General features: G+C 43.7%; 1 protein-coding gene and 1 long non-coding RNA gene across 11 annotated transcripts; one reads left to right on the top strand and one right to left on the bottom strand.

Annotated features, from left to right (window-relative positions):
* BPNT1 (3'(2'), 5'-bisphosphate nucleotidase 1) lies at nt 976–25,215 on the top strand. Of its 10 annotated transcripts, none has more exons than XM_021064316.1 (11): nt 1,129–1,304; nt 4,724–4,905; nt 6,827–6,954; nt 10,545–10,649; nt 11,341–11,448; nt 12,877–12,925; nt 14,897–14,988; nt 16,975–17,019; nt 20,330–20,527; nt 23,486–23,591; nt 24,622–25,215. In XM_021064316.1, exons 2-11 carry the CDS (start codon nt 4,821–4,823, stop codon nt 24,768–24,770), a joined length of 1,065 nt encoding a protein of 354 aa, XP_020919975.1. In that variant the 5' UTR covers nt 1,129–1,304; nt 4,724–4,820; the 3' UTR covers nt 24,771–25,215. The 10 variants fall into 10 exon arrangements, with proteins under 10 accessions (XP_020919976.1, XP_003130551.1, XP_020919975.1 ...); XM_021064318.1 differs by lacking the exon at nt 16,975–17,019 and adding an exon at nt 4,045–4,169 and having other exon boundaries at nt 1,133–1,304; XM_021064323.1 differs by lacking the exon at nt 16,975–17,019 and adding an exon at nt 4,045–4,169 and having other exon boundaries at nt 1,133–1,304; nt 4,724–4,928.
* Nucleotides 4,559–21,472, bottom strand: LOC102165479. The gene is made up of 5 exons (XR_001304261.2): nt 21,354–21,472; nt 17,615–17,830; nt 13,205–13,329; nt 11,006–11,881; nt 4,559–4,886 (listed from the first exon to the last, which is right to left on the bottom strand). It is a non-coding gene; the product is annotated as an uncharacterized LOC102165479 (long non-coding RNA).

The following is a 25,215-nucleotide window of genomic DNA, read 5'->3' as shown; positions in this document are numbered from 1 at the left end:
TTAAGATGAAAAGTTTTGTTATGCATATATTTTTAACATAATAGAATAAATGGTCTGATTTAACTCAGAGTTATTATGGAAATCAAATAAGATTGTAGATACAACCTTCTCAAACTAAAATTCCATGTAAGGGTAGCCATTTGTCGATGCCCCTTTCTGCTGTTTTTAATAGAAATTGTTTGTTTCGAATTACAGAAATTTGGGAGTTACATGAGAGCACAATGAAAGTTGCTCACTAACTGTTCTCTCCCCCAAAACAACTTTTTTTAGGAAAAACTAAGCTGAAGTTCAAAAGAATCCAGTTAAGGCAAGTCTCTACAAAGCAAAAACGAACTAATGTTCAATTGCGCAAAGGGTAAAGTAGTAGGGAGAACATTGTAAAAAATTGATAAAGATTCTGCTGTTAAGAGTTTTTCTAAGTGTTTAACCTACAAAATGATGCAGATGGTGCCTTATGGCTCTTCATCATCAGCAAAGATAAAGCAAAATTCCAATCTGGGGGCCCAAGCTCTAAGAAAAGGCCTAGACCTTCCCACACTGTTAGTGGGAATGTAAATTGGTGCAGCCACAGTGGAAAAAAGTGTGGAGGTTTCTCAAAAAACTAAAAATAGAACCACCACGTGATCCAGCAATTCCACTCCTGGGGATATATCCCCAAAACACAAAAATACTAATTTGAAAAGATACATGTACTTCAGTTTTCCTAACAGCATTATTTACAATTGCCAAGGTATGTAATCAACCCAAGTGTCCATCAACAGATGAATGGATAAAGAAGACGTGGTACACACACGTAAGCGCTAGCAGCACAAATCAGCGTAAAGTTTTTCTACGGGGAGCCGAGGTGGGGGTGTCCCGACCTCCTGAAGCTAGTCCACGGACTCCCAGAGTTTCGAGGTTGGGTAGCCACCCTCCCCCGCAGGGCGGTATCACTAATCCACCCAACACAAAGTGCACTGGAAGACACCTGCAAGCAGAACAGAATCTTTCAGAGTGGCTACACCTTCAGTATAGATTTCAGGTGACTGGACCCTACGGAAAGCTTGGCGAAAACACGGAGAAGCGGACGTTACCGCGGATCGGGAGTCAGACCTGGGCGTCAATTACGGCGAAGTAGCTGTTTTGCGCCTGCGCCGAACTTCCCGCATGCTCAGTAGCTGAGGTTGGCCGGTCAGCATGCACTGCTGACCTATCCAAGGAGTGTAAGCGCTGAACTGCTCGCAGTGGGGACCTGTGGCTTGATAACACTTTTTTTGGTTATTCCTGAAGTGTCTTTCGTCTGACTTGATCCCAGTCTTGTCACCGTAAGTAATTTTCTCCCCTGAGGGTCAGCGCGGGGCCTTAGGCGGATCTGAGTAGTATATTGGTCTCTTAACTCCACGTCTTTGCACAGAAGTGAAGAGATTGAAGGGGTTTATGTTTTTAAAAATTACGTGAATCAGATCGCCTCTCCGGATATTCCAATTTCGGAGCTGGATTCTTGAGTGTCGGAATCCAGCTTTTGATCGTTTATCTGTATTGTTATTTTCTTGCCCTGGGGTCTTTTTATGGCTATATATTGTTGAAATAAGGCAAACCTGGACAATGGCTTCTTTTAGTGCACCCTGATTTAGAGACCGTCTTATGCCTAAAATTAAATTTCGTTAAATTTGCATGCATTCTTCCTACTGCCTTTTCTGGCTGTAGATTTGCTTAATTTATTTAGTGTCCCTGAAAATGTAATTTCTAGGTCAAAAGATAGGTACATTTGACTTTTAATAAGATTTTTTTAAAGGAGGTTTCCCCATTTTTACATCCTTGTTAATAATGCTCAGGAAGATCTTCCCTCACACTCTAGCCAACACTGGGCAAACTTTCTTACCTAAGTCAGTCTTGAAATGAACAATCATTCCTCATTGATTTAAATTGCGTTTTTGCATTATTAGTGGAATAATGAGCATTTAATGAGTTCAGTAATAATAATGAGCATTTCATGATTTGATGGCCTTTGCTTTTATTTTCCAAGAATTGCCTATTGGTGCCATTTGCTCATTTTTCCATTGGATTATTCATCTTTTGCATGTTGATATTTGTAAGCCCCTTAGGTCACAAAAATTAGCTCATTTGTTTAGTATGTGATACTGGATTTTTTTCTCATTTTGTCAGTCATCTGTTTGCTTTGTTTATGCTATTTTAGCTATGTAGATGTTTTAATTTTTGTGCAGTCATATTTATCAATATATCCTATAATGGATTCTTGGGTTTAGTTATGTTTAAAAGTCCTTTTCCAAATTTATAAAACATTTTCACCCATGTTTTCTATCCATACTGTATGGCTTTTAAAATCGTGTATTGGGGAGTTCCCATCATGGCTCAACGGAAACGAAACTGATTAGTATCCATGAGGACACAGGATTCATCCCTGGCCTTGCTCAGTAGGTTAAGGATCCGGTGTTGCCATGAGCTGTGGTATAGGTCGCAGACATGGATCAGATCTGGCATGGCTGTGGCGTAGGCCAGTGGCTACAGCTCCGATTAGACCCCTAGCCTGGGAACCTCCATGTGCCCTGGCTACGGCCCTAAGAAGACAAAAAAACAAAATTAAATAAAATCATGTATTGATATGGAATATACATTAATATACAGAATGCAAAAAGCCAGCTATAATGGAAAAAATAAAAATCATTATAAAAAAAAGAATGCAAAAGGATTGCAGCTTTTAAAAAAGGATTATCCCCACCAGTTTTTGTGCAATTAACTTTTCTCCATTATTTAAAATATCACATTTAGTATGTTTGATCTGTCTCTGGAATGTATTTAATTCCATTCGTTTGTTTCCCAAATTCTGCCCAGGACTAAACTCTTTTAATTACTATAGCTTTACATCATATTTTGATAATTGTTAAGAGTTCTCTGCTCATTGCTCTTTTTTCAGAATTTGTTATAGTTAGATTTCAAAAAATAAATAATCTTAGTGTTTTGATTGGAAACTCATATAAGATCCTAATCCTCCTATGATCACTGCCTTTATGTTGAATTCAAGATACTTCTCCCAAAGTATGAGAATAAATGAATCATTTTGATTCCTGTTGGTTTTGTCCTAAGCTAACCTTGTTTGCAGCTGTAAAGCTTCCTTAAATGATGAGATGTTAGAGAGTTCAGTGGCTCAGTGGGTTAAGGATCCAGCATGGTCACTGCTATGGCTCAGGGTCAGTTCCTAACCCAGGATCTTCTGCATTCTTGGGTGCAGCCAAAAAAAAAAAAAGGATGTTAGGTTGATTGGCCTAATGTCCCTGCAGTTAGCCAGTGATGAGAACAGTCATCAAAATAATGGTTAGCTAATATTATTTAATGCTTCCCTTGTGCCAGAGACTAATTTCATAATGACCACAACTCTATAATAGTCTTGTTAGGTCCATTTTACCCATGTGGCACAGAGAATTTAAGTGGCTTTCCCAAGGTCACACAGCTAAGGCATGCAGGAGCCAGGAAGTAGGGCCCAGTGCTTGTGCCTTTAAGCGCTATACTGTTTTTGAATAAGCTTTCAGAAAGACCTGTTCACGAAAGGTGGTTTTAGGACCCAGCAGGTGTGAAACTGGCAGAGAAGGAAATAGGCAGTTGTGACGGGAGCTGCTGTAAGCAGGTCAGACTTTTGGCTTTGCTTTATACTCCCTTTACCACGAAGGGGTAATTCTCATTTGGGGTCTGGAGCAGAGTCACGCTGCAAAGGCTGATAGGAACCTCTTCTACAGATTTTGCATTTTAGCAGTATGATTGTAGACTGCATTTTCTTTACACAAAGAGCCAAAACTGTGTTCATTTATTTAAAACATATGTAAGGAAAGTATTAGGGTAGAGGATAGCCTAATAATTTATTACTAATTCAGTTTGGACCAAAGAAGAACTAGAGAAAGTGGTAGAAATATTTTCTCCTAGGCTAAGTGTTTTGCGGGATCGCTTTATAAATCATTGTGCTGTACATCAAACCTGATTTTTTACATTCTTATATAACTGGCAATTAAATGGCGATTCATAAATGTGGTATGCATTTTATGAGGAACGCAGTCGAAAGACAAAGCCTAAAAGTTTTCTTGACAAGAAAATACCGCGGACTTGGCAAACAGAAGAGGAAGTGCTTTAGTCATATATGAAGCCTTGCGAGCTGGGAGGATTGCTTCACTGGCTCAAAGGTAAATGAGATCTGTGAAAAGTTAGAAAACCATCCCGTGAGGGCAAATGATCTGTGTTTCACAGGAGGCATGGCATAAAACATGGGGGCTAAATGCGCCTAACAGCACACATTAAAACATCCTCAGTGCTCAGCCGTCTGGGTAGGTGTAGACTAGCTGCCTAAGACCACTTTTTCCAGTCCAGAATAAATCCGATGCGGGGCTGGTTCCGGATATAAGGGAGTAGAGGTAGGTCAGCGCAGTGTTTGCTGAATTATTTCTCGTGTTTTCTATTTGAGGTGTTCCTGAATTAGCAATCGTTGTAAAGGGTTTTTCCACACGTAGCAGCTAGTGTGCCAAGAAAAGGAAGCTAGTCTGATTGTGATGTAATAAGATAAACAGGATCCAAATACAGAGAGACCCATTTTATTTTTAATCTTAATTCCAGACAGACCGTGAATGGTCACAGTATGAGATTCAATCCTTGACATCCGTTTCAATTGGCTTCTTTCTGACGGGTTTCAAATATTTCATTTGTTCATTGTCTCCGTTATGCTCATAATCCCTGGCTCCAGAATGTGGATGGTAGAAAAAAATGATGTTAAGAGATTGAAGACACCTGAAATCCAGTGTGCAGTCAGAACGTGGTACCGGGACGATAACTGTTGCTGAATGGATGCTGCGGCTGTCCGTTGTCTCCTGTGCTGTGTTCCCTTAGTGTGTGGAAATCCCGGCGACCTGAGTGGAAGTGGGAGAGGTGCTGTCACAGGCTGGTTCTCTGTAAGCCCTCTGAGACACAGGACAAGGCACACGAGGTTTCTTAGGAGTGTTCTTGGGATCCTTCGAGGGGAGTGTGAAGGAAACACAAAGGAGCAGGGGGCAGAGGGAAGGATGGCTCAGCGCCCACCCCAGCACTGGCCTTCGGAAGCCAGCATGGAGTGAGGAGTGGCCTTTACGCCACCTGTGGACCAGTTTCTGGCGAAATGACTTCTCTCAGCCGATAAATTCCCCAAGAAAGGTGGCCCCCAAAGACTACCTGTTGGCTGCCAGCCTTCTCAACAGCTGGGGAAATAAGTCCTTCAGCCCCAGACCAAAACGGCAGTAAAATTACAGGATTTGAATTTGTCTCTTCCTTCCTTCTTTCTTCTTTTGTTTTTAGGGCCACACCTGTGGCATGTGGAAGTTCCCACGCTAGGGGTCGAATCCAAGCTGCAGCTGCTGGCCTACAGCACAGCCACAGCAATGCGGGATCCTTAACCCACTGAGCAAGGCCAAGGATCGAAGCCGAATCCTCACTGACACTATGTTAGGTTCTTAACCCACTGAGCCACAACAGGAACTCCTGAATTTGTCTAAAGACTGTTTTTGCCATATTTTTTTAATAGGGTAGGGGCTACTTGATACTCATTACTTTTCCAAATGATCAGCCTTTTTTTTTGGTCTTTTTTAGGGCCGTACCCTCGGCATATGGAGGTTCCCAGGCTAGGGGTCCAATCAGAGCTGTAGCCACCGGCCTACATCTCAGCCACAGCAATGTGGGATCCGAGCCGCGTCTGCAACCTACACCACAGCTCACGGCAACACTGGATCCTTAACCCACTGAGCGAGGCCAGGGATCGAACCCACAAACTCAGAGTTCCCAGTCGGATTCGTTAACCACTGAGCCACGACTGAACTCCACCAACAGTTTAAATTTTATTTAATCTCTAAAGGACTACTCCTTGAGTTTCAGAAACTAAATATAATCACATGCAGTCCCTCTCCTTTTAAACTACTTCCCACAGACACACATCCCTTCTGCTCTTCGTATATCTTGGCACTTGCCAGTCTTATGTTACAGACATTAGGTTGCAGTTTGCAGCCCATCAAAATATTAGCTCATAAAGGGCAGATATTATATTTTATGTTTGTAGCCCCTGAAGCACCTTACACACAAAACTTTCACACATGCTCATAGGCTTCGGCCAGTTTCCCCCGGGCCTCAAAATGCCCCCTCTGCAGAGAGAAGGAATACTCTAGAATTTATTAGGTGAGCTAATGCTGAAGTGGATTCTTTTTCCAAGTCTCTTTTAGTAAATATTTAAAAATCTGGCGTTCCCGTCGTGGCGCAGTGGTTAACGAATCCGACTAGGAACCATGAGGTTGCGGGTTCGATCCCTGCCCTTGCTCAGTGGGTTAACGATCCGGCGTTGCCGTGAGCTGTGGTGTAGGTTGCAGACGCGGCTCGGATCCTGCGTTGCTGTGGCTCTGGCGTAGGCCGGTGGCTACAGCTCCGATTCAACCCCTAGCCTGGGAACCTCCATATGCCGCGGGAGCGGCCCAAGAAATTGCAAAAAGACAAAAAAAAAAAAAAAAAAATCTGTACACTTGGAGTTCCCTTCATGGCTCAGTGGTTAACAAACCCGACTGGTACCCATGAGGATGCAGGTTCGATCCCTGGCCTCGCTCACTGGGTTAAGGATCCCGCGTTACTGTGGCTGTGGTGTAGGCCAGCAGCTGTAGCTCCAGTGAGACCCCTAGCCTGGGAACGTCCATATGCTGCAGGTGTGGCTCTAAAAAGCAAAAAAATAAATATATAAAAATCTGTGCACTTAATTGAAGCAGCCACAATATATATGGATTGCATCGAATTCAAGTGAAGGCTTTGGAAGTAACGGTGTCTCTCGATTTCCCCTTAGGGCCCAGCATGGCTTGCGGTCACACTGTGTTGATGCGGTTGGTGGCCTCAGCGTATGCTGTGGCCCAGAAGGCCGGGATGATCGTCAGGCGAGTTATTGCCGAAGGAGACCTGGGTATCGTGGAGAAGGTACTGACAGTCTCATCTCCTTTCTCACCACCTCTGCGTTTGTTCCCTGACGTTTAGCTAACAGGCTGGAAAAATCTGGATAGACTTTAATTGTCAAAATAATCAGTGGCTCCCTCATGGCGACTTGAGTTCATATGGGTTCCATTTCTGCTTTGAAAAGGACCCCAGACTGCCCACGTTCAAAACCTGTATTTATATGATAGCACTTACATGTGGAATCTAAAATATGGCACAAATGAACTTATCGATACAACAGAAACAGACTCATGGACATAGAGAACAGACTTGTGTTGCCAAGGGGGAGTTGGGGTGGACGGGGAGTTTGGGGCTGGTAGATGCAAACTATTGCATTTGGAGGGGATAAGCAGTGAGGTCCTGCTGTACAGCCCAGGTCCCACCTCCATTACCTGTGATGGAACCTGATGGAAGACAGGAGAAAAAGAATGTATATATACGTATAACTGGGTCACTTTGCTGTACAGCAGAAATTGACAGAACACTGCAAATCAACTATAATTAAAAAATAAAAAAAAATAAAAAAAAAAAACCTTTATTTACGTGACTGGGCCTCCTGACTGCAGTCCCGCTCCAGAGCACTGGCACCAAGCCGCCTATCCTCAAGTCATCTACCACACGTGTTGTGCAGGAGGATCCAGTCACCCTATATTCCCATCCCCTGTCCTGAGCCACTGTTAGGTGTTCTCAGAACTGGATGAACAGTGTCACACAGGACATTACCCCCAGATTTTATGCATGATTCACTTTCTTTCTTTCTTGTCTTTCTGCCTTTTCTAGGGCTGCTCCCGCGGCATATGGAGGTTCCCAGGCTAGGGGTCTAATGGAGCTGTAGCCACTGGCCTACGCCAGAGCCACAGCAACGCGGGATCCAAGCCATGTCTGCGACCTACACCACAGCTCACAGCAACACCGGATCCTTAACCCGATGAGTGAGGCCAGGGATCGAACCTGCCACCTCATGGTTCCTAGTCGGATTCGTTAACCACTGAGCCATGACGGGAACTCCATAATTCACTTTCAACATGGGAAAGGGTCATTAGGGACAGATCATAGGACTCTTGCCCCCGACTGTCTTTTTCTCCTTAGCTGTTAACTTAAATACAGTTTAAAAAATGTATTGACTGCCTCTTTTGAAAAACGTTGTGAAAGAGAAGGCATAGGAAGGATACTGGCTCAGAGGGCTAGTTCATGTATAGGATCCCAGAATAAGCATTCAGACTAGTTGCAAACGCTGAGACAAGTAGATTCCACAAGACGTTACAACAGGAATAATGATAAAGTCCTGTATTCATGTTCACGTAATAAGTAAGTCTGATTCAAATTTGTTTGAAAAAGAGGTTTCAGCTGACCATATACATGCTCAGTGATAAACCAACAATGTAAAACAGCTACTTACGGAAGGCTACTAACCTTATCTTTTCATTTGTGTCATTTTTTTTCCCATTATGAAAAACAGAAAGTGGAGAAAGTAGCAAAAAAAAAAAAAAAAAGTACCACATCATCTTTCATGTCACCACTGCCAATATTTTGGATCCTGTCTTTCTGTATTTTTCCTTAGTATCACTTTCATTTAAATGGATTGTATGTTCTGATGATACTAAATGGACCACTTGTAGCCTATGGCTCAAGAGTAATAGATTCACACCGTTCAAGTTGGGAAAAAAAAAAATACTCTCCCTGTCCTCTCTACTGGTCGGCACTTGTAATATTCTATATCTGCTTGTTGACCCTCATTTTAAAAGAGACGAGACAAGATCAGATTCCAAATCAAAGTGTCCAGAATGGTGAGGTCTGGTTCTATGTTAGTAGAAGGAGCAGGAAATGGAGTTAGGACAGCTTTCCTCATAGGGTTGAATGGCTGTCTCTGTGTCCTTTTACCTCTGGGGCTGTGGTCTCTCATCTTGATGGATAGGTAAGCTATTCTTGTAAGTAGCTTCATTGCACAGATATTTTTAGGGCACCTGCTGTGTGCCAGGCACAGTTTCTTTAAGAAATAAAGCAATGATCTCTGCCTCAGTGGCACTGTGTTTTCACAGAATTGTTCTTTGCATTGAGATGACCTACAAACTTGAGTGTGACAGAAGAGACTTTGGTTTTTGTAATCATTCCTTATCGCATTACTAAGTATTACACAAGTTCTGTAGAAGATAAAATAATCTGTTTAAGATTAAGTGAGTAGATGGTTTCAAACCACTGAACCAGGCAGGTATAAGTTGCAACATACCCTAATTCTCTGAAAGCAAGCTGGCAGAAAAGAAGCTAGCAAGGAAGCATGACTTGTGACATATGGATTGAGTTCAGTGCTGTAAGTGAGTTAGGTATTAAATGTTAATTACTGCCATTCATTGTCCTATTTATTATAGTTTAGAAATAAGAATTTTGAAGTAAGAAGTAATGAATCGTTTTGAGGACCTCTTGAGTGATTAGCATCAGGATGAATGGAAGTTCCCTGGTGGTGCAGTGGGTTAAGGGTACGGCATTGCTGCAGTTGTGGCAAAGGTTGCAACTGTGGTGAGGGTTCAATCCCTGGCCCAGGGACTTCCACAAGCTGTGAGTGTGGCCAAAAAAAAAAAAGAATTAGGTTTAGTGAGTGGAATCTATGGAAGGATACATATAACGAATACCTTTTAAATAACTCAAAAAGTTTCCTGGTGTCTCAGCAGGTTCAGGATCTGGCATTGTCACTATGGCAGCTGAAGTTGCTCCTGTGGCATGGGTTCATTCCCTGTCCCAGGAACTTCCACATGCTATGGGTGGGGCCAAAAAAAACTGAAAATATAAACTTTAGCTTTAACTGTCTTGAAAAGTTATGAAGTTCTTGGCTGTCAACCTGTTTAAGCAAAAGATTAATCTAGAGATCTTATAAAAGGATTTTTTTTTTCTTTTTATGGCCACATCTGCATATGGAGGTTCCCAGGCTAGGTGTTGAATTGGAGCTGCCACTGCAGGCCTACATCATAGCCAAAGCAACACCAGGTCTGAGCCACATCTGCGACCTACACAGCAGCCTACAGCAACTCTGGATCCTTAACCTACTGAGCAAGGGCAGGGATCGAACTTGCATCCTCTTGGAAACTATGTGGTTTCTCAACTCTCTATGGGTTCTTAACCTGCTGAGCCCCAGTGGGAGCTCCCCATAAAGAGAATTTTTTTTAACTGGATGAGAAAATGTTCCAAATAATTTAAAAGCCCCTTTCCAGGGTAAGCAATGGGATCCTGCTGTATAGCACTGGGAACTATAGTCACTTTTGATGGAGGATATGTGAGAAAAAGAATGTATATATGTATGTGCGATGGAGTCACTTTGCAGTACAGTAGAAAATTGACAGAACACTGTCAACCAGCTATAATGGAAAAATAAAAATCATTTAAAATAAATAAAAGCCCCTTTCCAAACTTTAACTGCTGTAAATCCCATGAGAAAAACTAAACCAAGAAACACATTCATGATGTTAAGCTCCATGAATCTTAAAGTAGGCAGTGAAATGTAAATGGTACCGACGCTCACGCATTCGGCATCAGAAAACAGCCGACTGCACGTTCGTTCTGCTGGCATGTGCGTTTTGTTGCAGACCTGTGCGACGGACCTGCAGACCAAGGCCGACCGATTAGTTCAGATGAGCATATGTTCTTCCCTGGCACGGAAGTTCCCCAAACTGACAATTATAGGGGAAGAGGTAAGACTTGCCATGGATAGCATAGTTTTTTAAATCCCTGTTTACCATAAGATTTGTAATTGCTATTTTAACGACTTATATACTACTTTTATGATTTTGAGCATTATATCGAGTGTTTGAACACAAAGGTGGCATGGTCCTTGAACTTCCAGGAAATGTCTGATTTTAACATTTTGGTCCAGATCTAAGGCCACATGCCTCATCTTGACCCTAGACGATGTGGTTACTGTATTGACATTGAGCATACAAAGTGTAAGATGGCCAGAAGTCTAGAACTTGGAAATAAAATGGGTTTTATTTTTTCTGTTTTGGGTTCTTTTTTTTTTTTTTGAATTAAGGCTTGTCTGCATACTTACTCAAAGACGAATACTGTGAAGGTGAAGGAATTGACATCTAGTGGAACTGAGAGTTAGACACAGCTGTCAGAGCCACTTGGTTAAATAAGTGTATAACACCTAAAAATTGTCTTCTTTTTCATCCTGGTCCAGGATGATGAAGTTGGTCGTCAACTGATAAGCCAGGTGTGGCTGTTTTCGCAGTTGTATTCCGTTTGCTTTAAAAGCGCTAGGCAGGCACGGTGCACAGGAAGGACTGTGAAAGTCACGATGCTGCATTTCTTCTTGGTGCTGAGACAAGGGGTCTTCCGGAAACGGGAAACAGCTGCGGTCCTCACCGGTGTTCTCTGCTTTAGGATCTGCCTCCTGAAGAAGTGGATCAGGAGCTGATTGAAGATGGCCAGTGGGAGGAGATCCTGAAGCAGCCCTGCCCGTCACAGTACAGCGCCATCAAGGAGGAGGATGTATGTGGTCCAGGTCACCGCCTACCTCTCTGTTAACTTCACTTTCTCTCACAGTGAAGGAACTAAAATTTGCCACAATGATGAAAAGTTGGTAGTTTTAAAGTACAGGCAGCCAGGAACTTGCTATCTCTCAGCGCCAACATAGAAGTGCCGGCAGCCAAGTAGGATGTCTCACCTGTTGATATTCAAGTTCAGTCTCTAAGCCTATTGATTTCCTCTCCACTCTAAACCTCTTATTAAAGCTACTTTGAGGTGTTCCCGTCGTGGCTCAGTGGTTACACATCCGATTAGTATCCTTGAGGATGCAGGTTTGATCCCTGGCCTCGCTCAGTAGGTTAAGGATCCGGTGTTGCTGTGAGCTGTGGTGTAGGCTGGCAGCTGCTGCTCTGATTTGACCCCCTCGCCTAAAACTTGCATATACCGAAGGTGTGGCCTTAAAAAGACAAAAAAAAAAAAAAAACTTTTGAGGGAGAAAATCTAATTTATTATTTAGTGGGGTTGGTAGTAAAACATTTTGTTGGTAATTAGAGCTGGAAGGAGATGAAAAAGATTGCTACCTTATGTCTGTGGAAGGCCGTAAAAATTACCGTGTTTGCTTGTATAGTTGCTTAAAATCTATGACTTCAGAGAACTGTCATAGTTCCTTAATTTTTCAGATTTTAATTTATTTAATACACATTTGTTGAGCACTTACTCTGAATGAGGTACTTTGTTCTGTGATATAGATTATAAGAAAAAAAAAAGACATGGTATCTTGCATCAGAAATATGCCCTCACAGATTCACATTAAACATTTTAATTCTAGTGGTTAATGGCTGCATATCCTAAATCATATTAAAAATCCTAAGAAGAGAAAATTTCTTTTTATTCTCCTGCCAGTTTTATAAACCATTCATGTTTCTTTGCCGAATATACACTGTGTCCTTACGATAATAAGACTGTCATTATTTTTCTTAAATCATCAGTATTTAAATATAAAAATGAGTAGCATCCACACATTGTTCAAAGCATTTCGGATGCCACTTTAAAGTTTTCCTCCTATCACTGTCTAGAGCTCAGGATGTTCATGGGCCAGGGATTAGATCTGAGCCACAGCTGCAAACTATGCCATAGCTGTGGCAACACTGGATCCTTAACCCACTGCACTGGCCGAGATCAAACCCACACCTTTGCAGCACCCTGAGCCCCTGCGGTTAGGTCTTCAGCCCCTACACCACAGTGGGAACTCCCCAGTTAAGCACTTTGATTTACAGTGTTGCACTGGCATTCTTTATTACAAAATACTTTATTTTTTTTACTACAAAACTGATGGCCTTGGCTTAAGTCATCCATAGTAGAATTTCCAAAATGAAAAATACAGTATTAGTTAATCTGTTTGAATTAATTTTTTTTTTATTTCATATACTTTGGATATTTCCTCTTTTTTAGCTTGTCGTCTGGGTTGATCCACTGGATGGTACCAAAGAATATACTGAAGGTTGGTATCTCTTTTGAATTTGTATTTTCAGCAGCAGGACCAGCATATGAAGTTTAGTTGTAAACATTCAATCTCCTTCAAATACCAATGTCCCCATCACTCTACCAGCCCCTCAGTTGTAATGTCCCCTAGGTAAGAATAACTGACATTAAACCGGTGTAACCAAAGGGACTATACCGAGCCCCTGCTTTACTGGGGTAGAAAAATGACGAAAGTGTAGCAGTACTGCCTTACTCTGCCACCACTACCAATCCACGCCCCCACCGTTACCCCCCTCACCTATGAACTGCCGTCCTCGTCACAGCCTCATCTCTCATGATGGCTTTAGAAACCCAGCACAGTATTCCTCCTCTCTGAAACCATCCGAGGTGAGCAAAATCCGAAAGCAGCAAATGAAAACAAAACTGGCAACAAGAAAGGGAGAAGGATCAGGCTCAGCACTGGAGTTGTAGGTTTTAGGAGCATAGCAGAAGCTTAGATTTTTTTTTTTTTTTTTTTGCTATTTCTTGGGCCGCCCCCACGGCATATGGAGGTTCCCAGGCTAGGGGTCGAATTGGAGCCATAGCCACCGGCCTACGCCAGAACCACAGCAACGCAGCATCTGAGCCGCGTCTGCAACCTACACCACAGCTCACGACAACGCCGGATCGTTAACCCACTGAGCAAGGGCAGGGACCGAACCCGCAACCTCATGGTTCCTAGTCGGATTCATTAACCACTGCACCACGACGGGAACTCCAGATTTTTGTTTTTGACTTGAAGATCTATGCAGGTTTTTCTTATATTGGGTCTCAGCTTCCTGGCTTAAAGAAAATTTCTCATAATTACTAGAAGAAAACTGTCTCTGTCTTTGGTTGAGACATTATCTCCAGTAAATGAATCCCATAGTATGTGTGCGTGTGTCCTGAAAATGTCTCTCTAATCCACTGAGAAAAAGGAGAGCTCTAGGCAGCTTTAGAGTAAGAACACCTAAGCACCTTATTTAGATGTCCACCTCCAGAGATTTTGATTCACTGTGTTTGGGAGGAGTCTGAGAATCTTTATTAAAACATTGAGCCCTGGGGAGTTTCGCTGTGGCTCAGTGTGTTGAGAACCTGATACAGTACCCATGAGGATGCAGGTTCCATCCCTGGTCTCACCCCAGTGGGTTAAAGGATCTGGCACAGCTGCAAGCTGCCTCATATGTAGGCCGGCAGCTGCAGCTCCAATTCAACCCCTAGCCTGGGAACTTCCATATGCCACAGGTGCAGCCCTAAAAGGGAAAAAAAGTTGAGCCCGTTAATTCTTTTTTTTTTTTAGCTATTTCTTGGGCCGCTCCCACGGCATATGGAGGTTCCCAGGCGAGGGGTCGAATCGGAGCCCTACACCACAGCCTCAGCAACTCGGGATCTGAGCCACGTCTGCAACCTACACCACAGCTCATGGCAACGCCGGATCGTTAACCCTCTGAGCAAGGGCAGGGACTGAACCCGCAACCTCATGGTTCCTAGTCGGATTCGTTAACCACTGCGCCACAACGGGAACTCCAAGCCCGTTAATTCTAATTGAGCTGCTTGTTAGATCATTGACCCCACTGTGAGAAAATTTAGAGGCTTAAAATGAGGGTAATCCTGAAGTCAAGAGTGATCTATCAGGCCGGAGTGAGGCAGGTGGTGGTAGAGGGGGCACAGAGGAATCTAATGATGATGGCTTCATGGGTTTAGGGCTGCTTTATTTACTTGGTTTACAGATTGTACTCATGAGATTATGTGTATCAGGTCAACTTAAACATTCGAGTAACCATAGTCCCTACTTCTGTCTCTAGCCAGCTCTCTTATAATTTGTGTATTTTGTCAGAAGTAGGCTTGATCATGGATGAACCATTGCAAATTTCTTGCCTGTACTGCAAAAATAACCTGGAGCAATTGATGTGCTGATGATGAGTCATAGCATGAGAAAGTTATATAATTGATGCTTATTTCTTCCCTATAGGTCTTCTTGACAATGTAACGGTTCTTATTGGAATTGCTTATGAAGGAAAAGCCATAGCAGGAGTTATTAACCAGCCATATTACAACTACCAGGTATTACCACAAATAAGGCCAAAATATTTTAGTAGATAAGTAATTATGGTGTTATATGAGTCCTAATGTAATCTCATCCAGTGGTTTCTAGCTTGGTTCCACATAGAATCACCTGGAGGAGCTTTTTAAGGAATAGAGTCCCGGGTTACAACCCAGACATACCGAGTCAGAACCTCTGGGTGTACTGATACCAGCAGAGTGTGTGGTGTGTGTGTGTGTGTGTGTGTGTGTATTGATACCAGCAGAGTGTGTGGTGTGTGGGTGTGTGTGTACTGATACCAGCAGAGTGTGTGGTGTGTGTGTGTGTGTGTGTGTGTGTGTGTGTGTGTGTGTGTGTGTATTGATACCAGCAGTGTGTGGTGTGTGTGTGTGTGTATTGATACCAGCAGAGTGTGTGGTGTGTGTGTGTGTGTGTGTGTGTGTGTGTATTGATACCAGCAGAGTGTGTGGTGTGTGGGTGTGTGTGTGTATTGATACCAGCAGAGTGTGTGGTGTGTGTGTGTGTGTATTGATACCAGCAGTGTGGTGTGTGTGTGTGTGTGTGTATTGATACCAGCAGAGTGTGTGGTGTGTGGGTGTGTGTGTATTGATACCAGCAGAGTGTGTGGTGTGTGTGTGTGTGTGTATTGATACCAGCAGAGTGTGTGGTGTGTGTGTGTGTGTGTGTGTGTATTGATACCAGCAGAGTGTGTGGTGTGTGGGTGTGTGTGTGTATTGATACCAGCAGAGTGTGTGGTGTGTGGGTGTGTGTGTATTGATACCAGCAGAGTGTGTGGTGTGTGTGTGTGTGTGTATTGATACCAGCAGAGTGTGTGGTGTGTGTGTGTGTGTGTGTGTGTATTGATACCAGCAGAGTGTGTGGTGTGTGGGTGTGTGTGTATTGATACCAGCAGAGTGTGTGGTGTGTGGGTGTGTGTGTGTATTGATACCAGCAGAGTGTGGTGTGTGTGTGTGTGTGTATTGGTACCAGCAGAGTGTGTGGTGTGTGTGTGTGTGTATTGATACCAGCAGTGTATGGTGTGTGTGTGTGTGTATTGATACCAGCAGAGTGTGTGTGTGTGTGTGTGTGTGTGTGTGTGTGTACACGTGTGTACACACAGACATACCATGTATTACACAGACTTTTTCATGTATGCCTTATGACTCAAACCAGAAGCAAAACTTTGGAAATTACTGATATGGTTCTTGATTAGCTTGGTCGTTGAGACACCTGATTTCCAGGTGGTGCTTGAAGCACACGGAAGAAATGAACCTTTCAACCAAGAAAAGATGCTCGCCATGTTGTTTTCCAGGTGATACGAAACGGTGCCTCAGTTATAGTCTTAATTAAATACGCTCATGCACGCTTTTCTCTTATTTTGTCTCTCTCATCTGCTTTGACTTTCTATTATACTCCCAACAAACTGGCTTCCTTCGAAACAAGAGGCTAATGTAATTCCGGAGTAGGAATATAGTGCCTGATCATGTTAAATGTTACAGGAAATTGTTGAAATAAAATCCTTAAGGTATTTGCGTTAATGTGACCTTGAGAGAACTTGGGAGAAACAAAGTAACCAGAGTGGGGACTGTTGCTTCTGAATTTTGAGTTAAGGGTAAGATTAATCTCTACTTCTAAGATAAATTGAGGATTTTTCCCTGCCATTTGTATGAAGATAACTTTTTAAGTATCATCATGTGCTTATGATTATTTCGCAAAAATGGTTATGCATTTATTATTGGAAAAGCCTCATACTGAACTGCTTAAGATTCCATTAATTCTTTTCTGTGACTCTAATGTTGATACTGTATTATATTCAGAGGCAGTTTGTGGTTATGACGTAAATTTTAAAGTGAACTAATACTGTTACTTAAAGGAGAGGCATTTAATTCAGAGATAATATTACCGTGCATGGCACCTTTCATCATAAATAGCTCTGAGTGCTTAGGAGTTGTTAATAACTTCCATCACTTCTAAGATTAGGAAAAATCTGTATTCGTTTTCCACAGAACAATGAAAATCAGAAGTTAAGGGAACCCAAGAATGAAGCAAAGGTGAGGAAAACAGTTAGGCTTTGGCTCCACTAGGAGGTAGAAAAGAGGTGGGCAACTTGGGGCCACTGCAGTGTCCATCCCATGGCCCCATTCATTCTCCCAGTTCTGCCTCTCTCCCCTGTGACCTGTCCCTTCTCTGCTTTCTCTTCTCCCTTCCCTTTTTTTTTTTTTTCTCTTGCTTATGCCTTAAAATGTGTTGCAGCGAGTAAAAAGATTGCTCAGCTATGTTGGTCGTATTCAAGGCTGAATATTCAGTTTAAAATCATCACCATTGGAGTTCCTGTTTTAGCTCAGTGGGTAAAGGATCAGACATGGTGTCCACGAGGACGTGGATTTGATCCCTGGCCTCCCTCAGTGGGTTAAGGATCAGGCACTGCCTCAGGCTGTGATGTAGGTCACAGATGGAGCTCAGATCCAGCATTGCTGTGGCTGGGATGTCGGCCAGCAGCTGCAGTTCTGACTTGACCCCAAGCCTGGGAACTTCCACATGCTGCAAATGCGACTATAAAATAAATGAGATCATCATGATCATAATAGCTAAAATTTACTAGGAGCTCACTGAGTACTGCGAGACTCAGGGACTCACAGGCCTTACCTCATTCTAGTCCACAGTCCCTGAAGGAGACCTTTATCCCTGTTTTAAAGAAGAGGAAACTGAGGTAGCTTGCCTTAGCTGGTCAGTGGCAGATGTGGGACCCAAACCCTGGTCCAGACTCGTAGCCATTGCTCTCTATTGCTGTGTTGAGCCGGATAAAAGACCTCACAGTTCAGACTTGGTTGCTGCTCCCGCCAGATGCTGAAGCTGGAGGCACTGGAAGGGAAGAGCGGGGCAGGGTGAAGCCACCCAGTCTGTGAGCGGAACCAGCTTCCGAACCATTGCGAGTCTTGTTGACGCCTCAGTAAGCTGGGAGTGCTCGCCTCTACTGCCCGCAGGCAGTCGGTGTAGAGACTTTGAAAGAGAGAGACAGCACGGGAGGCTGAGATGCCTTCACTGCCACAGGCACCAGAGTCCACAGCCCCACTCTCTGTGCCCACATGTTCATCTGCACAGGAAATACCCATGTTCACCATTTAGTTTGCTTTCCTTCCTTTTTCAGAACAACTAGAGCATTGAATTAATAAATAGTTTCCTTGAGAGATGAAATTAGTCTCAGCAGTTAAGCTGAAGCGTAATGAGCAAGTACAGCCAAATCCCAGCCTCTCCTGTAGTGTAGATTCGAGAGGGAACGGGGGAGTTCCCTGGTGGCTCAGCAGGTGAAGGACCCTGCATGGTCACTACTATGGCTCAGGTCACTTCTCTGGTGTGGGTTTGATCCCTGGCCCAGGCATGGCCAAAAGAAAAAAACAAGGAGTTCACTGGGGCTCAGTGGGAACAAACCCGACTAGTAACCGTGAGGATGCCGGTTTGATCCCTGGCCTTGCTCAGTGGGTTGAGGATCCAGCGCTGCCGTGAGCTGTGGTGTAGGTCACAGATGTAGCTGGGATCCTGTGTTGCTGTGGCGCAGACCAGGCAGCTGTAGCTCTGCTTCATCCCCTAGCCTGGGAACCTCCATATGCTGCACGTGCAGCCCTAGAAAAGACAGAAAGACAGCTAAGAGGGAACAGGGAAGCACAGGGCCTTGTACTGAGCGCCCAGTGCTTGTTCTTCTTTCCTCTGTTGCCCGTGGGCAGGGAGGGCTGTCAGCACACAGCCTTCAGCGTCAGCCTCCTCCAGGAGAGCCTCACCAGTGAGGAGCAGCCTCACCGGGGACACAGCGCTTCCCCAGGCAGCCCACTGCCAGTAGCTGGTTATCGGAGGGGATGAGGGCCCTGCCTCTCCTCTTGGTGGAAGTGTTCTCTGTTTGGCACCAGCCCACCAGCCGTTCTAGCTCCAGGGCTCCCCCCAGGGGAGCTGTTTTATCTGTATCACAGCCCAGGGTCTCCTTGGCAGGTTCCCACTGCCGCCCCCCTCCACAGGTGCGCACCCTGAAGGCACTGGTTAGTAAACCTCCTTCCCCTCTCAGAGCCCACTTCCCAGGGAACCAGCTCTGCAACATGAGCATATTTCACGTCAGAGCATCCAGGGAACTGACAGTGAAATAAGATGAGCTGTAGGAAAGCATTTTGACGAGAACCGAGGTAGTAGAGTTTGGTGATGAGAATCATTGGCTTTGAACACAGACAAGCCAGAGTCTGATCACAGTGTTTCCAGAGCCCTTGATCAGGACACTTTATGGCTCCAAATTTCAGTGTTCTTATCCATAAAAGAAGGATGATCGTCCTTATTCCTCGGGATTGTTGTGGGGACTAAATGAGATGACACTCGCACAGCCTTAGAGTGGCGCTTGGTGCATTTAGTCGTGAGATACATGTCCGCACACCTGCCATGCTGATGTCATGCTGTTTCCATAGGCGACGTGCTAGTCATTTTGTGTAGCACATTTATGTTCCGTGAAACACAGGTTACGTTTTTCTGTATGAGGTGTGGAGTTATAACAACGTGGTTGAAAATTCTTTGAGCTCTGCATAGGAAACCTACAGATTCTGGGATCATGTTATCCCTGTCATTTTCCAACTGAAATTGGTCAATAAAATCCTTCACCCTGTTATCCACGGCCGCTCTTCAGCATCGGCCTCTTCAGTCGCTTCGTCTCAACAGCAGCACAATGCATTTTCACCACTACCTGTTCCCATGGTAACCACCATCCTTCCGGCTCTTTGGACAATGAAAAGCAGCAAACAATACACAGTATTTCATTTCCTGGGGACTTACAGAACTGTGGCCAACAGCTCTTTTCAAATGCAATAATGAGATGTTGGATAATTCCCAGAGGAACAGGAATGAGTGATACTGTCCTTCCTGAGGCTCCAGGGAAGAATCAGAAGTTCCTTTCGGTACCTTTTTTCTTTTTCTTCATTTTTGGCTGCCCCGGGGCACATGGAGTTCCTGGGCCTGGGATCAGATTAGAGCCAAACTCGCGACCTAAACCATAGCTGAGGCCGTGCCAGATCCACCACGCTGGGCTGGGGCTCGAACCCATATCCCAGTGCTCCCAGGATGCCACTGATCCTGTTGTGCCTCAGCGGGCCCTTTTCTTTCAGTACCTTTGAAACCGAATTATTGATCCAATTATTTTAAACAACAAAGAGAATAATCAGTTGTTTCTCTCAGGAAAATTTGTCAGTGATACTGTTTTTGTACTTTGTAACATTGGGTTTTCATTTTTTAAAACAATCACACTGCTCATATAACTAAATGTTCTATTTACAGTGACCATTTTTCTCCACGTGATGATGACAAGCTTTGCTGTTGTTTCACCCGTTTCCATAGGCAGGACCAGATGCTGTGTTGGGGAGAACCATCTGGGGAGTTTTAGGTTTAGGTGCCTTTGGGTTCCAGCTGAAAGAAGTGCCTGCCGGGAAACACATTATCACAACCACCCGGTCCCACAGCAACCAGCTGGTTATGGACTGTGTGACGGCTATGAACCCTGATGATGTGCTTCGAGTGGGAGGAGCAGGAAATAAGGTACGAATGGCCGTCCACCGTCCCCCCTGAAACGCAGCCGAATCACTGACAGAAATACGGAGTTTCAGAATGGGGGGAGTTCCCGGTGTGGCTCAGCGGATTATGAACCCAACTAGTATCCATGAGGATGCGGGTTCGATCCCTGGCCTCACTCACTGGGTTGAGGATCCAGTGTTGCCGTGAGCTCTGGTGTAGGTTGCAGACATGGCTCAGATCCTGAGTTGCTGTGGCTGTGGTAGGCCAGCAGCTGCAGCTCTGACTCAATCCCTAGCCTGGGGACCTCCATATGCTGCAGGTGCAGCCCAAAAAAGAGCAAAAAAAAAAGTGAAATAACAGTTTGGGAGAAGGTATTAAAGATTTTTATTTGCCGTTAAAAACACATTTCAGCAGCACTTTAATTTTTTTTCAGTGTTAAGATTCAAGGCTCTTTTTATCAAAGAGTGTTCTGTGATGACGTAAGTCGTTTGACTAAGACCCTGTGCCTCCAGCAAGCCCCTATGTTCTCAGAGACCTCTTGGATTCCCTCCTGGGCCTTCCTTCTATAGACTCTAAAGATGGGCTTCTGCCCCTCCTGGATCCCACCCCCCCCCAATTTGTTCACCTAGGCCCCCACCCTCACACTTCGAGCTCCACCCCAGCCCGGAGCTCTTCTCATCTGACCGCCCCTTGGGTGTGGTCATGATGACCCAGTTCGCGTATCTCTCATTCAGCACGCCCGGCTTGAACTCGTCCTCTTTCTGCCTGTGCCCGGATGTGCGTCCCTTCCTGTCTCCACCTGAAAGCCCACCTGCACCCCCTTCCGCACATCCCGCCAATCAGGTCCCACCTGTGGATCTTCTGAATTTTTCCTGAAGGTCTCGTCCATCTCCACTGCCAGTGCCCTGGTTCAAACCTATCATCATCCTTCACCCAGACATCACAGGAGCTTCCAAAGTGGTCCTTCTGTTCAGTGCCATGTCTTCACAGTGCCGCAGGGCGATGAAAATGTAGAACTTAGCAGAAATGGACACCATCCTGTAAATCAACTGTACGTTAATAAATAATAAAAAAGAGGAGTTCCCGTCGTGGCTCAGTGGTTAACGAATCCGACTGGGAGCCATGAGGTGGCAGGTTCGATTCCTGGCCTTGCTCAGTGGGTTAGGGATCTGGCGTTGCCATGAGCTGTGGTGTAGGTTGCAGACGCGGCTTGGACCCTGCGTTGCTGTGGGTCTGGTGTAGGCTGGTGGCTATAGCTCCGATAGACCCCTAGTCTGGGAACTTCCATATGTTGTGGGAATGGCCCTAGAAAAGGCAAAAAGACAAAAAAGAAAAGAAAGAAAATGCAGAACTCACCACATGGCACTCCCCTGCCCCAAATCCTCAGGGGAGTCCACTTCACAGCACCTTAAACGCCACGCTTATGAGAATGAGATCCAGGTTCTTCCATAGCCTGACCCCTGAGCACCCCCAAGCCCTCACATTTCCCACTCGTGTGCCTGGCACAGTAGAGGCGAGTAATAATATTTAGTGGACTGAATGGAATTTGTTTCTCCTCCTCACCTACCTTTTGAAAGCGATCATCAGCTACTACTAGGTTTTCTGAAAGTGTTTGCTTACAAGAGGATGAAAAATGGAAGTTTCAAAATAACAATATTTTGGAAAAAATAAAACATTTCCAAGTAAAAATAATATTCCTGGTAGTCCCTGAAATATGATTTTTCTCTGCTCCTCCTCTTTACCTGCAAAACCCCATCCTCCCTCTTAGCACTGCCTGTGAGAACAGTCCCCACCCTGCACAGCCCCTGCCGTTTCTCCTGCGACCGCGCAGTTCTTAACGTTCCCGGAGGACCTCCTTGAGGATCTAATGAAAGCTACAGGCCCTCTTCCCTCAAAATGGATACCTGGCATAGTCCTTGGTGCATAAGAAGACTTGACACTTATTCCTTTAAGGAAAGAGAAAGCTGTCACTCAGAGCCTACAGCAGGGTTTCATGGCGGGACAGTGTCCTTGCATACAGAGGCCTCAGAAGAATAACGGGTTACTTGTGTTCACTGAGGCTTTCCTCATTCTCCCAGGCTGGTCTCTTCATCTCAGTATTTAAGTCTGAGTCTTACAGTACTAATTATTTTACACTGTAACCAGAAAATAAGCCAAATGACTAATGAAAAGCTGATAGCAAGTTACTGTTAAGTCATACTGTTTTGGAGCTCCCTGTGTGGCTCAGCTGCTTAAGAACCCAACATAGTATCCATGGGGATGTGGGTTCGATCCCTACCCTAGGTTGGTGGATTGTGGTGTGGTAGGCCAGCAGCTGTGGCTTCAATTCAATCCTAGCCTGGGAACTTCCATATGCTGCAGGTGTGGCGCTAAAAAGAAGAAAGAAAAAAAAGTCACGCAGTTTCTCTCAGTGACCTTGGTTTTGTATGAATATACAGGAGATAGTAAGACAACCCTTTAAAAATTCATAGTTTGGTGGCCCAAACAGCAATCGATATGCTTCCAAAAGAAAGACTTAGGAAACTGCTTGCTAGACTAGTCAACATCCCGCATCAACTAGGACTCACTACAGCTTAGACTCATTGCACTGGTTGATATTTCTGCATCCTTTAAGTAATAATGGTCAAATCTTTACAAGATTAGAAAACTTTAATTTTCTACAACAAATTATAAATTACTTTTTTAGAGTGAGAAAGGAAAAGAACATAAAAAAAGCAAACGTTATTTTCCTAACTTGGAAGTGGAGACCGTGCAGAGAGCCTCCCTGGAGTGGACCTGACCACTTTCCCCTCGGATCACTACAGCACTAAGCACGTATCCTCTCTTTTTGTTGGGATGCTCGTGTCCTTGCACCTGCTCGAAGGCTTTAACCTAAGTTGAGTCTGACAGAAATTGAAATGTACTTGATAAAAACAAGCAGCTTCTCTCTTTGTGCCCCAGTCACGTCATGGTCGAGGGGTAATTATTATCTTAACCTTCCAGATTATCCAGCTGATCGAAGGCAAAGCCTCTGCTTACGTATTTGCAAGTCCTGGATGTAAGAAGTGGGATACCTGTGCTCCTGAAGTTATTTTACATGCTGTGGGAGGTCAGTCCATTTCACTTGTGGGAATTACAGTTTATGTACAGTTTTAGATTATGCTCGGATATGGTATTTCAGTAATACTACTTTACCTGGTCTCTTAGGCTGTGGAAGACGGAAGGAAAGTTGGAGCTTATCTAGTCCACGCTCTGCATTCCATAGATGAGAAAGTAGATTTTTCAGCTAATCCATTTTTGTTTAGTTACAGTTTTTCTTTGGGGCCTTGGTCTGCATGCAGTTAATTTATTTAAACCATTATTAGTTTGTGACCTAATGCCTTTAGGATTTTTTTTCCTTAAAAACAAGATATTCATCATATCATCTCAGTAATTTCTCTTAAGGCGATATTGGTAAATATCTCAGTACGATGCTAAAGATCATAGAATTAGAATTTTTTTAATCTGACTGCAAAAATGTTACAAATATATGCCTAGCAGGATGGTTTTTCCATTTCAAATAGACATCAGATCACACTGATTCTTAAACACTTGATTTTTCCTCTGTCATTTCTCTTGGTACATTATTATATCACTATCTCACTAGCAAATTACATGACAAGGAAGTTAAATTCATCACCTCATGATCCATTGTCATTAGAATGTTAAATGAAACCATAATGTAACAGTTATGTTTTGTGAACATAACAACCTCTGACCGAATAAAGTATTACTAATAAAAGACAGAATGAAGAAAACACTTCTGAAACCAGGAAGAGTGGTGATGGAGTATAACAAATAGGAAAAATCTCACTTCGGGAAAAGAGAAATTAACCGGTACTGAGAAGTATAAATTGAAGATGCTAAGTGAAATTATTTTCATCAGAAAAAAAATAATGATTTGGCCTTCAGTTAGGTTTCTCTGCAGTCTTCAGTTCCAAGTGCATTCATGTTTAACCTTTGTGGTCATTCATTGTCTTTCTTATTTTATCCAGAATTCATTGGCCCGTATTACATTTGGAAGGAAGAAGCACTTAGAAATAACTGGAAACATAATGATCCGATCAGCCACTGACGTTGTACTGATGTTTTTTCTGCAGGCAAGTTAACCGACATCCATGGAAATGCCCTTCAGTATAACAAGGAAGTGAAGCACATGAACTCGGCGGGAGTCCTGGCCACGCTGAGGAATTACGACTACTATGCAAGTCGAGTTCCCCAGTCTGTCAAAAATGCACTTGTGCCTTGAAGGGAAATCAAGGACTTGCATCTCGAGAGAGCGCATTTTACACCTAACTGAATGACACCAGAGCTCCACTCCCCGTTGATGACTGTTCTATCCAGTTACTTAGGAGTAGAAAGAGAATTTTAAAATGTCTTAATTAATTAATCATCCAGACCAATTTTGATATCGGGAAAATGTATAAAGTTAGTATATGTCACATTTCTTTCTCTCCATTTATTTGGAGAAATGAAAGTTTAGCTCCAACTGGCTAGCCCGGTCACTTGCCCAATCTACATTCCTGTTTTGTAAACAAGATTTCTGTAGCACAAGTTGTCACCTGAATCTCCTCCTCGTTTTTCACAGTAAAGTAAGACATTTTCCTACTCTCATTCTGAGTACATTAAAATATTATATATGTTGATGAAACATTTTGGAGAAAAGTTTCTTTATAATAAATTATTTAATTCTG

Source organism: Sus scrofa, chromosome 10 (assembly GCF_000003025.6).
Source record: "Sus scrofa isolate TJ Tabasco breed Duroc chromosome 10, Sscrofa11.1, whole genome shotgun sequence".
Classification (NCBI taxonomy): Eukaryota; Metazoa; Chordata; class Mammalia; order Artiodactyla; family Suidae; genus Sus; species Sus scrofa.
This window is presented reverse-complemented; position numbering and strand designations above follow the sequence as displayed.

Coding starts and splice junctions, on each gene's coding strand:
- BPNT1 (XM_021064316.1), top strand. CDS start 4,821: ATGGATGCTGCGGCTGTCCGTTGTCTCCTGTGCTGTGTTCCCTTAGTG. Junction 20,528..23,485: donor TGGGAGGAGCAGGAAATAAG/GTACGAATGGCC, acceptor TTAACCTTCCAG/ATTATCCAGCTGATCGAAGG. Junction 23,592..24,621: donor TATTTTACATGCTGTGGGAG/GTCAGTCCATTT, acceptor TTTTTTCTGCAG/GCAAGTTAACCGACATCCAT.